General features: G+C 40.5%; 4 protein-coding genes and 1 long non-coding RNA gene across 11 annotated transcripts in view; 4 read left to right on the top strand and 1 right to left on the bottom strand.

The window, feature by feature from the left end:
* The first annotated feature begins 1,359 nt into the window (after positions 1–1,359).
* On the top strand, positions 1,360–10,676 carry si:dkey-282h22.5 (uncharacterized protein LOC107988040 homolog). Of its 5 annotated transcripts, XM_051388149.1 has the most exons (5): positions 1,373–1,482; positions 1,777–1,913; positions 2,040–2,169; positions 2,998–3,314; positions 10,588–10,676. In XM_051388149.1, the coding sequence occupies exons 1-4, from the start codon at positions 1,388–1,390 to the stop codon at positions 3,275–3,277; spliced, it is 642 nt and encodes a 213-aa protein (XP_051244109.1). In that variant the 5' UTR covers positions 1,373–1,387; the 3' UTR covers positions 3,278–3,314; positions 10,588–10,676. The 5 variants fall into 5 exon arrangements, with proteins under 5 accessions (XP_051244110.1, XP_051244112.1, XP_051244109.1 ...); XM_051388150.1 differs by lacking the exon at positions 10,588–10,676 and having other exon boundaries at positions 1,360–1,482; positions 1,780–1,913; positions 2,998–3,693; XM_051388152.1 differs by lacking the exon at positions 10,588–10,676 and having other exon boundaries at positions 1,360–1,482; positions 1,780–1,913; positions 2,043–2,169; positions 2,998–3,693.
* On the top strand, positions 4,541–7,417 carry LOC127356426 (immunoglobulin lambda-1 light chain-like). Its single transcript, XM_051388153.1, has 4 exons — positions 4,541–4,673; positions 4,766–5,088; positions 6,197–6,233; positions 6,890–7,417. Exons 1-4 carry the CDS (start codon positions 4,634–4,636, stop codon positions 7,222–7,224), a joined length of 735 nt encoding a protein of 244 aa, XP_051244113.1. The 5' UTR covers positions 4,541–4,633; the 3' UTR covers positions 7,225–7,417.
* Positions 4,817–14,719, bottom strand: part of LOC127356427 (uncharacterized) — a 13,032-nt gene continuing 3,129 nt past the window's right edge. Inside the window, exons 2-3 of the long non-coding RNA XR_007881983.1 lie at positions 10,772–10,944; positions 4,817–4,949 (exon numbers count right to left, since the gene is read on the bottom strand). This is a non-coding gene — a long non-coding RNA (uncharacterized LOC127356427). The remainder of the gene's footprint in view (positions 4,950–10,771; positions 10,945–14,719) is intronic.
* Positions 5,392–14,719, top strand: part of LOC127356422 (immunoglobulin lambda-1 light chain-like) — a 15,370-nt gene continuing 6,042 nt past the window's right edge. The window contains exon 1 of one of the 3 annotated variants that reach the window (XM_051388144.1): positions 5,392–5,472. In XM_051388144.1, coding sequence (XP_051244104.1) covers positions 5,433–5,472 — 40 coding nt within the window. In that variant the 5' untranslated portion in view covers positions 5,392–5,432. Of the gene's footprint in view, positions 5,473–10,283; positions 10,496–12,102; positions 14,710–14,719 lie in introns of those variants that run through there. The other 2 variants (XM_051388143.1, XM_051388145.1) reach the window with 2 other exon arrangements.
* Positions 8,221–14,719, top strand: part of LOC127356424 (immunoglobulin lambda-1 light chain-like) — an 8,026-nt gene continuing 1,527 nt past the window's right edge. The window contains exons 1-2 of the mRNA XM_051388146.1: positions 8,221–8,346; positions 8,439–8,740. Of these exons, the coding sequence (XP_051244106.1) occupies positions 8,307–8,346; positions 8,439–8,740 (342 nt within the window). The 5' untranslated portion in view covers positions 8,221–8,306. The remainder of the gene's footprint in view (positions 8,347–8,438; positions 8,741–14,719) is intronic.

Genomic DNA, 14,719 nt, shown 5'->3' on the forward strand with positions numbered 1-14,719 from the left:
TTTACTGTGACTGGTTGCTGACAGAGTGGATTATCTGTTGGGTGTCAGGTAGCTTTTCTTAAACGAATCTAACAAATCCCACTGTTTCCTTGTTTATAAATCTTTTTGGGGGATCTGATCCAAAGAGCATTTCATTTAGTTTTGAATGGAATCCAAATAATTCTCTAGTGTTGTCAGCAGTGAAGATGTATAGTACTTATTGTATCATGTTCATCCTACTTACAGCATGCAGTGCAATATGTTGTCTCATGGGTTTAAAGTTGGTGCAGATGGCAGGGACTATTGCCCAGTCAGATTCCTTTTCAGCAGTGATGGGCTCATGCCATGTATGAATAATGCGTGTGCAGTGCAGGATGCAGCACCAAGGAGCTCTGGAATAGATCAGTGCTGGAATTTCTTGTGACAAAAGGTATTTCATTTCAGAGCCGACAAGGAAAAGGCAATCCTTTTGCCCGGTATTTAAAAATCAAGGAAAAAGTGCTTTGGTGATATATATTTTTCTACTTCTTTTGGGTCCAGCTACATTTTGCCTGCCCAAAACTGTCCTGATTGAAGATGGAAGAAATTTCTCCTAGCAATGAAACTAAAGAAAATGTGTTGCTTCACCTACCATCAGCAGTTAATTATCTAGACTCATCAAGGCTGGATAATGTCAAGCTTAGTGAACTGACAGCAGCTTTTATGAGTTAGGGATGTCAGCGGTAAGGGAATCTCTTGGGAGCTATATATTTCTCTCATGACTATATAACAGCTGTTTTAAAGTTGACTGTTAGAACGTATCAACAAAGTTACCATACCCAGGCTCTGCTACAGCCCCTGACTGAGGAAAACTGGCAAATATTCTCTAAAATAGTCAATTTTATTTAAACAATTAACACTAAACAATATGTCTTCACTCCCTTATTTTCAGCATCATCACCCTTGACAGTTAAAGGAACCATTGCTGGCTGGGGCTGCCGTAGCCCAGATGTTGAGCAGATTGTATTACAGTAGGCAGTAAGAATGCTATATCGGAGCCACACGGCTACATCAAACACCTCCTCTGGATTAGAGCCCATAGGGAGTGCAGTTGCCCTCCAGCGCTCAACAGCTAAAAGACATGTGGAGGATGGATGGAGCATAGATAGGGGATTATCAGGACCTCCCATCCAGCTCTATGGGTTATTTATCATTGTAGTAGATGCACAGTCTGCAAGACGCAAATCTGTAGTGGAAAGCATGTGTGCACATGTGTTTGGGGAGCTTTGCCTTTGGTGCCTGATATGTTATATGTCTGTGCATGCAGCAGAGTGTGTCATCACTACATCACTGAAGTGGGTGGGAGCAGGTGGGGGGAATGGTCTCCGGGAGTTTAGGGAGGCAGTTATAAGAGAGTGCTGCCCAGGTCATGTTTTCTCAGTGTGTCACTGTTGAAGGATCGTACTGCGTAGTGTGTTCTGCTCCTGTGACCTGGAAAGACCCCTGGTACTACTTCTCAGAAAGGTACAGTAAAACTGTTTTCATTCTTTGCATTGGTTTTCACCCACAGAACAGTAAAACTAAGTGAAGATAGAATACATTGCCTCAAATATATGCACGAATCAGTGTTATCTCATAATTATAATCTGTATGCTGTAATCTGGGAGACAAATCCTTTGTTTACTAAGATCTTTAATTCAAATATATATTACTCACTTATCAAATAAATCAAGTGAAATTCTAACATTGTCACCAAGCGTAAGAGGCACTTTACAGGCTACTTCCAAATTTGTCTGATATCACTTTCCTGTTTCTCAGCAGCACCCATATCTTATTATTCTGTTTGTGTGAGGTGAGGAAGATGAGGATGAAGGGGGTTCTGGCCCTGCTCTGCATGACCTTAACATGTGGAGCTCAGAAATGGAAACAGGAAACCCCACGTTGGGACCCTAAAGGTCTGGGACTATATGATTTTCCACAATCTGCAAATGATTATCGAAACGGTTTCATTTAAAAAGCACGACATTTTATTCATACTGTTCAGGGTAAATATGTATATACTCCTAAATTTCTGTCTTCAGCAGAACACACCAACGGCAAGACCTGTTCCAACCTGACTCAGGTACTGGACAACTGGAAATTTGCTATTATAACCCAAGTGAAAGACCTGCTGATCAACGACCATGCCTCTGTCCTACCTGAATACAACAGGTGGGTCCAAATGGCTTCTGACTGGACGTACTGTAGATTGCAGTGATGGTGGACAAAGAGGCAAGAACAAGGAGAGAAAATAGAGTCCAAATGTTGAGTAAGAGAGGCGAAATGTGCAAGAATAACAGCAGTCAGTGATGTCAGTGAACATGTTATTGTTCTCTCAACAGTCGTACAAAATTAGGAATTATGCAACTTCCGTTGCTTTGCATGTGACCACTGACCTGTCAGAGCCAGTAATGTGAGCCTCTGATTATTCTGGTCCACACAAGGCCGACTCTGCTTTTTAAATGACCTCACTACGGATCTGTGCCAATAGAATACGGGAAATGTTTCAGCCTTGTGAGCTGAAGAATTGAGTGTTTCTGGCAGATATTACTGTAAGTCACTGACCTGTTCCTTTGGAGATTTGGCTTTTTTTATTAGCATGATACCAGCTAAGAGCATGTTTGATGTGAACATTTCCACATAACATAACCACAACATTTGAACTGCACTCTCAGAGTCCATTCTTAAATTTGCGCCAAAAATCTGCTGTTTATACTTTCTTTCCATTTCCGTTCTTTTTTCTTCCGTTTTTGATGTCTGCTATCCTGATGTTTCCTGCAGATGATGGGACTGTTCCTGCTTAACAGCATGTCGTGACTTTCATGTTCATGTTGCCAATTTGACTTGGTTCTCGTCTTGGTTATGTTTTGCCAATAAGCAATGTTCCTATTTCATGTGAGCTTGTGGAACATTACGGTGCCAAAGCTCTTTGACTGGTCACTTCAGTACTGAAATAATTTACTCATTTGTATTTTCCCAAACCTCCCTGCATGTTTGCAGGATCCAGCCTCTATCAGACGCTCTGGGAGACCTCTACAGGCAGTTTAACACTCTAAAAGACGAGCTGGGGAGGCTCACCTCGAAGTTTGACAGTGTGGAGGGTTTTGTGGACGATCTCAAGGACGGCAGATCCACTCTGCCTCATCGGCCCGTACGGAGGGTCCCCCCCAACGTTGGTCTGAGGTCTCCACTGCTAGCACAGATGAGGGCTCCTGTCAAGGGAATTATCAAGGGGCCAACATTGACCAGAGCGAGGAGGAGAGGGCCACAGAGACCGTAGACCTGCCTACCGGCTTTTGTCTGGTCTCAATGCTGATGTATGGAATAAGAGTTGATATGTTTATTAGAAGATGATTAGTTTATATAATTTTATTGATGAGTGTGGTGGGAGATCTGGTCACATGAATGGTGTAGAAAACATGATAAAATGTATTTCTCTTCGCCTGTCTGTACAACGTCACTTTCCACCACAAGGTGGCAGCATTTATGAAATTATCTCGACTGTCATCCTGCTGCACTATGTGTATTAATTGCTGGACATAAAGTAACATAATGGCTGAAAATGTAGTCTAGAATTATGATAAAATACAGTATATACAGTATATTTTTCACATCAATTAGCATTGTATGAACATTTTTGTTGTAATGGAGTTTTTTACCCAAATAATTATTAAAAAGAGATTTATGTGCAACTTACATTAATCAATCTAAGTAGACATTTATTGAGCATTTTTCAAGACTGAAACTCTTTCTGTGCTACCTCATACACACACACACACACACACACACACACACACACACACACCAGTGGTGGTAGAGCTGACATGCGAGATGCTGGTCCAACCAAGAGAGCTTTTAAACATTTATTTCCTTATACAAATAAAACTATTATATAAAACATTTATTTATTTTACAATACATCTCTAAAAGAAATGGTTTAGGAAAGTACAACTATATACTTTCACCCTAATATACTGATTAGCCATCTATACAGTAGAATTACATGGACAATAGCATAAGCAAGAATGAAGGAGAGTTTGTTTCTGACAACTTGATGAATTTTAGAGAGCAAAAACAATTCACCCGTTGATTGTTTCTGTGTTCCTCTCCGCCACAACCAAAATAAAGATCACATATAACAATTTAAATAAGCAGTATTGAAAATATTGTAACAACACTGAGTTTATGTAATTTCTACATTTTCAATTTTATGTTGTTTGTGACGGCTGCAAGATTCACTCACTACATTAGACAATGAAATGTAGTTAATTAGAGGTAACCATCTTGTTTGGTTGATAGAAAGAAAGCAAGTGGTTTTAACCTGGAAGTTATCAATAAAGTAAAAAGTGTATGACAACAAACTGAACATTTTTACATTTTACAAATAAAAGTTTTTATCTACATTGACAATGGAGAGAGAAAAGACATTTCCCTTTACAGAAGATAAGAGACCAACAAATGTGACAAACCATGCAGAATGAACCAAAGCTCCTCCTCCTGTCAGTCACTCTCAGTTTCAGTGTTGTATTAAATTGCTCCTCCAGCACCTCATCTCCTCATCCTCCAAACCCTCTAATCTGTCAGCAGTACACTCACTTTCCAAGTTACAAGGCCATTCTCAGCACACACTGACAACATGCTGGGGACCCTCTGCACTCTCATCACTGCTCTAACATGTAAGGAGGCTGACTTACTGCAGCTTTGAGCTCATGTTGGATTCATCAGTCTATGTGTTTCTCTTGACTCCATGTCATCTTGTTGTTTCCAGGTGTGAGTGGTGTGACGGTGGTGACACAGAAGCCTCCTGTTGTGACGCTGAGGAAAGGAGAGACAGCCACCATGGACTGTAACCTGGGGACTGTTACTGGTAGTGCTGCTCGCTGGTATAAACAGATTCCAGGAGGAGTTCCTCAGTATGTGTTGAGGTTTCATCACAGCGATAGCTCTCCAAGCTATGGCTCTGGTTTCTCCTCTCCAAAGTTCACATCTACTCATCAGTCACGATCAGATTATCGTTTGATCATCAACAATGTGGAGGAGGGAGACTCAGCAGTCTATTACTGTCAAACATGGGACGGCTCTGTCAATGAGTGGGTATCACAGTGATTTACACTGTGACAAAAACCTCCTCAATGAACATTTCTGCTTTTTGAGTCTTTTACACATCTTGACTGGGAATCAGCAAACAGCCAATGCTTTCTGTAACTTTATGCATGTTAAAATTCCATTTTAAAACTACTAAGCCCATTTATTGTATTCTCACATAAATCCTTGGAACTATCTGGTAGTTGTCTATGTGCACAACATACAACAACAGGAACAATAATAAACAAACTCAAACAACTGATTTGGGGTTATGTTGAAAAAACACATACATTCTGTCATTTATTAATGAATGAGAACAGTGTTGAGTGTTTACACCACACACTGACAACATGCTGGGGACCCTCTGCACTCTCATCACTGCTCTAACATGTAAGATATTCTTCTCATTCCTTTTATAGCCCATATTTTCACACAGAGACCTTTCACTCATGTGTTTTTGACAGATGTTGATGCAGTGATAGTGCTGACCCAGACGCCTGCTGTCCACACAATTTCGACAGGACAAGAGGTTGTTCTCAACTGCAACATTGAGAGATATGATGGAAATGATGTCAGTTGGTATAAACAGGTTCCTGGTGAAGCTCCTCAGTATGTACTCAGCTTTCACTAAACTGACAGTTCACACAGCTTTGGAACAGGATTCTCCTCAGACCGATTCAACTCTAAAGCCTCATCAGACATAAATTACCAGTTTATCATTAAGCGGGCAGAGACAGGAGACTCTGCTGTCTATTACTGTCAGACATGGGACGACTCTGATGATGCAGCTGTATCACAGTGATTTACACTTTGACAAAAACCTCAATGAGAGACTCACCTCAGCTTCTATGAATTCTGAGAACATTTTCATATTGTTATTCTCAGTTTGATGCTGATATTTGAACTTTTAACAAAATCATGAAAACAAAAGGATGCAACAGAAGATTCAGAACCAGTCCTCAAGTCCAGCAGTGTTTCTGAATGTAAGCAGACTGATGAAGTGAATGAGATGTTGACAGTGAAAGTTGGTCTCAACAGGATGTTTCAGTTCCACTCCCCTCATTAGTGAGAGTCAGGAGGTTTTTGTACAGCCATGTATACAAACTGAATCACTGTGGCATTCGGACAAGGCACCAAGCTGATTGTGACAAGTAAGTACCTTTTAACTGATTATAAAACAGGACAGATTTTCTGTTTCTGATACATACTAAGAGAAAATGATAAATTCATATGTTGGTGATTGTTTAAAAGATTGTTTTAAATATTTTACATGCTTAATACTGTAAAACTACTGTGCTTGTAATGTTAATTTATTAATTAAATAAAACAAAACATTCTAGATATTTGAAATTAAGAACTGTTTCTCCTTTTATAATTATATAGATGCCACAAAGCTGATTCACTGTGATTTCAAAATTATTGAACAATATTTAAAATGCATTTTTAAGACACAGAATATAAAGGTAATGAATTAGTTACCAACATAAAAATGACAAAGAAGTGATCAAAATATTTCCAGGTTTGTGACTGATTGATTTGGTTTTATGTTAGTTGATGATTTTTAAAAGTGTTGACAGATTTAAAATGCTTTATTTCTTAAGCAGGATTGTTATATTTTTCAAAATATAAAAATATATTAATGTTTTACTGACATTTTTTTGTATGAATGGCTTAATTTCTACTTATTTAATGAATGCCCTTTTTTTATTGGCCTTGTAACTACTCAGAATTATCTGTCCTTTATTGTTAATTTTTCTCAATGATTTGCTTTATAGTTATTTGATGAATGTCCTTCATGTATTGTTAGGCTCCAGCCTCTCTCCTCCTGTCCTGACAGTCTTCCCTCCGTCCAGCGCTGAGCTCCAGTCCAACACAGCCACTCTGGTCTGTCTGTCCATTTTGCCCAGTGGGTCTAAGGGTTTTGCAGATGTGAGCTGGGTGTCTGGTGGGAGTCCAGTGAGCAGTGGGATCTCTACCAGCACCGCTGTTCAGAAACCAGACCAGACTTTCCAAATCAGCAGCTATCTGGCCATCCAGACGTCAGACTGGAACATGGATAAGGTTTACACATGTAAAGTGTCTTTGGGCTCCCAGACTTCAGAGAAAAACATCAAGAAGTCAAACTGTCCCACTGAAGAATAGCAGAGGAGCAGAATGACCATTTCTAACCTGCTTCTTTACTTTTTGTGCTGTTTGCTCATTACAAGGTTTACATGTTAGAAAAGATGTCTGCATGCTTGTAATAAATGTTGTGACAGTTAGGTGGAGGTGTTGTATCAGCTTTGCAACTGCTGCATTTTCCAGACTCATTCAATAAAAAGTTGTGATCAAAATACTTTGTGTTCATTTGTCCTTTCTTAATTTAAAACAATCATATTAAGCTGGAACATTTGCAACCTGCACTAGATTTAATTTTGTTGTTAATGTTCATGCCACCGATAATTACAGTTTATCCAGGACACATAAATAACAGACATATTTCTGTATAATTCTTGCTGTAACAAGTATAGTTAAAATCAGACAGCTTCAATTTCATTATTAGGGAATTTGCAACAAAAGTATAACAGACAGATTCATATTTTGTTGTCTGGTTTAAGTTAGTTGCATTAGTTCAGATGTTAGAAAAATCAGATAAAATGAGAAAATGAAACTGAGTTTTCACCCTCCATCAGTGAAGCATCACCTCTCTACTCCTCCCTCTCTTCCTTCCCAGGATGCACCTGCAGGCCTCCTTTCCTTATTCATAGCTCCATGTAAATGAAGAGGTCAAGTATCAGCTCTCTGTAAAATGAGAGGGAACTGTCTCTGACTGGAAACACACTGATGGTTTGATTAGTGTCCTTTGGTCAAAATTAGACAGTTCACTTCTTGTTTGTGTGAATGATTTTAATGTGTGAAGAGTCAAAACTTATATCCCACAATAGTTATCTTTCCTTAAAATGCAAAAATCACGAACTAAAGGAAATAAATATACCAATCAGGGAGGAGACAAAACCTACACTGACAATAATAGAGACGCAAATTACTTTTCCCTTTACAGAAGATGAGAGACCAACAAATGCACATTGAACCAAAGCTCCTCCTCCTGTCAGTCACTCTCAGTTTCAGTGTTGTATTAAATTGCTCCTCCAGCACCTCATCTCCTCATCCTCCAAACCCTCTAATCTGTCAGCAGTACACTCACTTTCCAAGTTACAAGGCCATTCTCAGCACACACTGACAACATGCTGGGGACCCTCTGCACTCTCATCACTGCTCTAACATGTAAGGAGGCTGACTTACTGCAGCTTTGAGCTCATGTTGGATTCATCAGTCTGTGTGTTTCTCTTGACTCCATGTCATCTTGTTGTTTCCAGGTGTGAGTGGTGTGACGGTGGTGACACAGAACCCTCCTGGAGCCACCATGGACTGTAACCTGGGGACTGTTACTAACAGTGCTGCTCGCTGGTATAAACAGATTCCAGGAGGAGTTCCTCAGTATGTGTTGAGGTTTCATCACAGCTGGAGCTCTCCAAGATATGGTTCTGGTTTCTCCTCTCCAAAGTTCACATCTACTCATCAGTCACGATCAGATTATCGTTTGATCATCAACAATGTGGAGGAGGGAGACTCAGCAGTCTATTACTGTCAAACATGGGACAGCTCTGTCAATGAGTACGTATCACAGTGATTTACACTGTGACAAAAACCTCCTCACTGAATACTTCTGCTTTCTGAGTCTCTGATATATCTTGACTGGGAATCAGCAAACAGCCAATGCTTTCTGTGCCTTAATGTATTAAAATTATTATTATTATTATTATTTTTTTAATTTTAAAACTATAAACCCTTTTATCAGATCCCCACATAAAAATGTAGAACTACCTCAGTGGCAGTCCTCTGTGATATGTACCATTGTTACAAAATAATTGTTTACAATGAATTTAATATTTCTTATAATAAAATATGAAAATAATAGAAAGTTTGCAACACTTTCTAATTTTCTGATCTAAATTCAAATAATGTGAAAACATATTTCTTCATATAAATCCTCTGGTGCACATGTGATGATTATTATACTTGTATAACTTAATAGGACCAAAGTTGATCTAGCAGACAAAACTAGCAAAAGCAAAAAACTAATTGTTAAAGTGCAACTTAAACAGAACCTAATGAAAATACTACACTGATCTGTTCACATCACAGATCATAGAATTATTTCCAATTAATAAATAACATGAGTCATTCTTAATATGGAGGATGCTAACTAATGTTTACTCTACATCCTGATTATTATTGAACACTGTTTACTGCACATACTGTAACATACAACTGTAATAAAACATGAACCTGAATGACAATGAAGTCATATTTAGCATGTGATTAGATTTACTACATTTTTGTAAATAAAACAGAACAGCACTTTAAAAAGAACATTTGTAACTCCCCTGAGATCATTGACACTGATGTAAAAGACATCAGCAGACCTTGAAAGACAGCAGGAACAACAACAAAAATAATAATAATGTGGATATGATGTGACAATACATTCTGTCATTTATGAATGAATGAAAACAGGGTTGAGTGTTGAAGCTGTCTCACAGTGATTTCCACTGTGACAAAAACCTCCTCCTACTTGTGTTTTTCTAGACTCTGACATATCAACTCATGCTCTCTATTTAAAAATGACTTACTGAAATACTACTTATTTAAACTTATTTTACCAAAAATTAAGAAATCATTAATTTAACGTTTGTTGTTTTATGCATTTTGCTTTGTTCTTTTCACTGTGACTTTATTTACAGCAGACGTTTGTAATAGCTACTCTTTGAATTGTCTTGTGTCTTAATCATGCTATAGAAATAATCTTGCCTTGCCTCATAATTAATAAACAAAGATACACTCAGAGGGATATTGAGAAGGATAAAAGCACTGAGATGATAAATGGACGTTTACACTGTCAACAATGCTGTTTATCTTCATAATATAAAATGCTGTAAGAACTTTATAACACAAACTTAAAAACCAAGGCGATGTAATTATCCTTCTGTCTATATAATGTTCTAGAAAGATACAGAAATGAACCTGATATAACTATTAGAGTAGAAAAAAAAATGTTCAAGAGCAATCAAATACATTTTCATCAGACACATTTCAATGTGCAATACAATATTTCTAATATCTGTTGTTTATTAATAAATAATATGTAGTGAAATTGCACAAATGATGTAGCTGATTAATGAATGAGAACAGTGTTGAGTGTTGAAACTCCTCCTCCTCCACTTCTCCTCTCCTCAGTGTCTTTATAAGCTTCAGTCTCTCTTCTCCTCACACTCCAACCCTGCTCACCTCTCAGCTGGACAGTAAGGGACGTTTACACCACACACTGACAACATGCTGGGGACCCTCTGCACTCTCATCACTGCTCTAACATGTAAGGAGGCTGACTTACTGCAGCTTTGAGCTCATGTTGGATTCATCAGTCTGTGTGTTTCTCTTGACTCCATGTCATCTTGTTGTTTCCAGGTGTGAGTGGTGTGACGGTGGTGACACAGAAGCCTCCTGTTGTGACGCTGAGGAAAGGAGAGACAGCCACCATGGACTGTAACCTGGGGACTGTTACTGGTAGTGCTGCTTGCTGGTATAAACAGATTCCAGGAGGAGTTCCTCAGTATGTGTTGAGGTTTTATCACAGCAATAGCTCTCCAACCTATGGTTCTGGTTTCTCCTCTCCAAAGTTCACATCTACTCATCAGTCACAATCAGATTATCGTTTGATCATCAACAATGTGGAGGAGGGAGACTCAGCAGTCTATTACTGTCAAACATGGGACAGCTCTGTTAATGAGTGGGTATCACAGTGATTTACACTGTGACAAAAACCTCCTCACTGAATACTTCTGCTTTTTGAGTCTCTGACACATCTTTACTGGGAGTCAGCAAACAGCCAATGCTTTCTGTACCTTTAAGTATGTTGAAATTCTTCTTTTTCTTCTTCTTCTTCTCTGGTGGAGGTTTGTTGGTGAAAAGCAAGTAGCATTTTTCAAAACTATTTAAGTTTTTCTTTTCTTAATGAGTCTTTATTGTATGTCATGTTTGTTATATTAGTTAGTTTATAGTTTAAAGTCCGTTTAGTGTTTGTGTGTGTTTGTTCGTGTCTCGTGGCGAGGATGGCGTCCTCTGAGACGCCACCTGTGTCACTGAGACAGCTCCACCGTAGAGCAGGTGCTGCTGGCTGTGGGAGAGCAGATAGGCCACGGAGACATCCTCCCGCATGAATAAAGCGCTCGTGGTGTTTTGGAAAAACCAGAGCTGTGTAAGTGAACTCATCCGAGAGTGCTTTAATTTTAGATGAGGCGTTCATTCCAATTCCCCCACTGGCTGTGTCCTCTACCCGGATAACCGTCTCCGTCGTTCCTCCATTCATCCCGAACGAAGCGCTGGAACGAGAGCTGAAACGGTTCGGTAAGTTTGCGAGTGGTTTCCGCACTGTTGCTTTGGGATGCAAAGATGTAAAATTAAAGCATGTTCAGTCTCTGCGGAGACAAGTCTTTATGTTTCTGGACTCAGACACTGGATGTGTCCTTCTGTGTTCGACACGAGGAGAGGTTTTACATGGTGTACCCGAGCTCTGGGAGCATGAAGTGTTTTGAGTGTGGTGATGTGGGCCATAAACGTATTGCATGTCCGCACAGACAGCACACAGCGGGACCCGCTGAGGCTGACAGTGGCGAGAGGAGCGGCGAGGCAGCTCCGCCTGCGAGCCGAGTGTTTCGAGAGATGAAGCAGGGAAGGAGGGTGTAAATGTTGTGAGTGTAGAGAAGGAAAGTAGGAGGGGGGAGGGGGAGTAGGGCTGAACAGGCTGGGGCTACTACACCTGGGGAGGTGGAGCCTAGCGCAACAGAGCAGGTGGAGGCTGGTGAAGTAGGACAGGGGGAGGCTGTGACAGGGGGAGGCAGGTACAGCAGGACAGGGGGAGGCAGTGACAGGGGGAGGCAGGTACAGCAGGACAGGGGGAAGGCTGTTGATATGGAGCAGGAGCTGCAGTCTGGTGCTGGGCAGCAGACAGAGCTGGTACAGGTGGTTACAGATAACAGTCAGGTGACGGTAATGGACTCAGATGGTGAGGTTGACTCTGACAGTGTGTCTGTAGCAGACAGTGTCTCTCAGAATACAGACTTGTATTCTCTTAAAGAGGTTAACTATTTCCTAGATGATTCTTTTGGCAGGTCAGTGGAAATAAGGGAATATTTCCTTGCTATTAAAAAGTTTATTCAGTATGCACTCCGCCATGGCTCTAATCTCAGTGCTGGAGTTTTATCCAGAACAGAGATCGTAGCAGGCAGAGTTCTGATGGTGAAGGCAGAAATAGAAAGTTTTACCTTTACTTTTATTAATATGTATGCACCCAAATCATGGTCCTGAACGTTTGTCTGTGTTTAAGTTATTAAAAGACAGCTTAGATAGCTGGAACTGTTGCACTGATGTCATTTTAGACAGGACAGGAGCTCCATCCTCAGTCGTTTTCTTTTCTGTCTCAGCTGTGAAAATATCAGATGGTAGGGTTAGTGCAGCCAGGTTAGACAGACTTTACCTGTCTGCTTCTTTTATAACTCGCGCAGCTAACTGTCAAATCCTCCCTGTTGGTTTTACAAACCATCATTTGATTTTAGTAGATTTGGTTTTATCTCCTTCTGGGAAACCTAGGTCCTTCTGGCAATTTAACGTTAAACTTTTACATGACTTTAATTTCTGTGAAAACTTTCAACTGTTTTGGGCTAATTGGAGATCCAAGAAAGAGTTTTTTTCCCTCCTTGAGTCAGTGGTGGGAGGTTGGAAAGGGTCAAATTAGGGTGTTCTGTCAACAGTAAACGTCCTACTCTACTGCAAATATTAGAGGGGCTATGGAGCAGTTAGAGTCAGTAATCAGAGAGCTAGAGAGTATGTCTGCTGAAAACACTGAACAGTTACACCTCAGAAGGCAGCAGCTGAACTCGTTTCTTCAAGAGAAAGCTGAAGGAGCTCTGGTCCGAGCACGCTTCACCACTATAAGAGACATGGATGCACCAACCTCCTTCTTCTTCAGCCTGGAGAGGTCTGTGGCCCAAAGGAAGCAGATGGTGTGCCTCCGCCTGCCTGATGGGAATTTGACCTCTGACCCCGCTGAGATGAGGAGCCATGCAGTGTCTTCGTACTCAGACCTGTTCAAGGCAGAAGATTGTGAAGTGGATGCTGCTGATGAACTTCTTCAAGGTCTTCCACAGCTGAGTCCAGGAGAACGTGACACCCTGAGCTCTGACATCTCTTTAGAGGAGCTGACCTCTGCAGTGACACAAATGGCCTCAGGAAAGGCTCCAGGCATGGACGGCCTACCTGCAGACTTTTTAAAACATTTTTGGAGTTTTCTTGGACATGACCTGCTGGACGTTTTTAAGGAGTCTTTTGAGAAAGGAACTCTTCCAGTCTCCTGTAGGCGTGCTGTGATCTCCCTGTTACCCAAGAAGGGGGATCTGACCCTGTTAAAGAACTGGAGACCTGTAGCTCTTTTGTGTACAGACTACAAGATTTTGTCGAAGGATTATTTATTGGTACTGATCAGTCGTATTGTGTCCCTGATAGATCAATACAGGACAATTTGTTTTTAATGAGAGACATTTTTGAAGTTTGCAAACTTTACAACATTAATGTGGGTATCGTTTCTATTGACGTTAACGTAATATTTAAAATCATTAAAAGCAGTTCTGAAAAGGTGGGTTTTGATCAGTGATTTGAAGTTGGATGAATCAGTACAGTCTCTGATTTGTTTGGGGAGAGAGTTCCAGAGGGAGGGGGTAGCAATGGAGAAGGCTCTGTCGCCCCAGGTACGATGCTTGGTCCTCAGTGGTGGAGACAGGAGGTTGGCATCAGAGGAGCGGAGGCTTTGGGAAGGAGTGTGGCGATGGAGCAGGTCTGCAAGGTAAGAGGGGGCCTGGTTGTCGAGGGCTTTGTGAGTGAGGAGGAGGACTTTAAATTGGATTTGTTGCTGGACAGGGAGCCAGTGGAGGTTCTGTTGGACAGGGGTGATGTGGTCACGGGAGCGGGTATGGGTGAGCAGGCGAGCAGCAGAGTTCTGGATGTATTGCAGTTTATTAAGGACTTTAGGAGATGTACCATATAAGATGCTGTTGCAATAGACAATTCTCGATGTGATGAAAGTGTGGATTAGGGTCTCGGCAGCAGAAGGGGAGAGTAAGGGGCGGAAGGCCTGCAGTGTTTTTCAGGTGGAAGAAAGCAGTTCTGGTGATTTTTTTAAATCTAAATTCAGATAATGTGAAAAAAAACTTTCTTGATTTTAATCCTCTCCTGTGCATGCAACGTTATTTATACTCAAATACCTTAAGAGGCCCAAAGTTGATCTAGCAGAAAAAAGTAGCAAAAGTAAAAAAAAAGAGAAGAAAGTATGAGTAAAACAGAACCAAGTTAGAACCGAGTAATCAAATATGTGTTATTTAATAAGAGATAATATAATGTAAAACTGTGCTAATGATGTAGCTGATTAATGAATGAAAACAGTGTTGAGTGTTGAAACTCCTCCTCCTCCACTTCTCCTCTCCTCAGTGTCTTTATAAGCTTCAGTCTCTCTTCTCCTCACACTCCAACCCTGCTCACCTCTCAGCTG

Source organism: Dicentrarchus labrax, unplaced genomic scaffold (assembly GCF_905237075.1).
Source record: "Dicentrarchus labrax unplaced genomic scaffold, dlabrax2021, whole genome shotgun sequence".
Taxonomy (NCBI): Eukaryota; Metazoa; Chordata; class Actinopteri; family Moronidae; genus Dicentrarchus; species Dicentrarchus labrax.

Bases quoted from the DNA above. Each gene is read 5' to 3' on its own strand.
- si:dkey-282h22.5 (XM_051388149.1), top strand. From the start codon at position 1,388: ATGTTTTCTCAGTGTGTCACTGTTGAAGGATCGTACTGCGTAGTGTGT. The intron at 1,483-1,776 runs GTACAGTAAAAC...CCTGTTTCTCAG, and splicing joins TGGTACTACTTCTCAGAAAG to CAGCACCCATATCTTATTAT. The intron at 1,914-2,039 runs GTCTGGGACTAT...TTCTGTCTTCAG, and splicing joins CCCACGTTGGGACCCTAAAG to CAGAACACACCAACGGCAAG.
- LOC127356426 (XM_051388153.1), top strand. From the start codon at position 4,634: ATGCTGGGGACCCTCTGCACTCTCATCACTGCTCTAACAT. The intron at 4,674-4,765 runs GTAAGGAGGCTG...TGTTGTTTCCAG, and splicing joins TCTCATCACTGCTCTAACAT to GTGTGAGTGGTGTGACGGTG. The intron at 5,089-6,196 runs TGGGTATCACAG...AACTGAATCACT, and splicing joins GGGACGGCTCTGTCAATGAG to GTGGCATTCGGACAAGGCAC.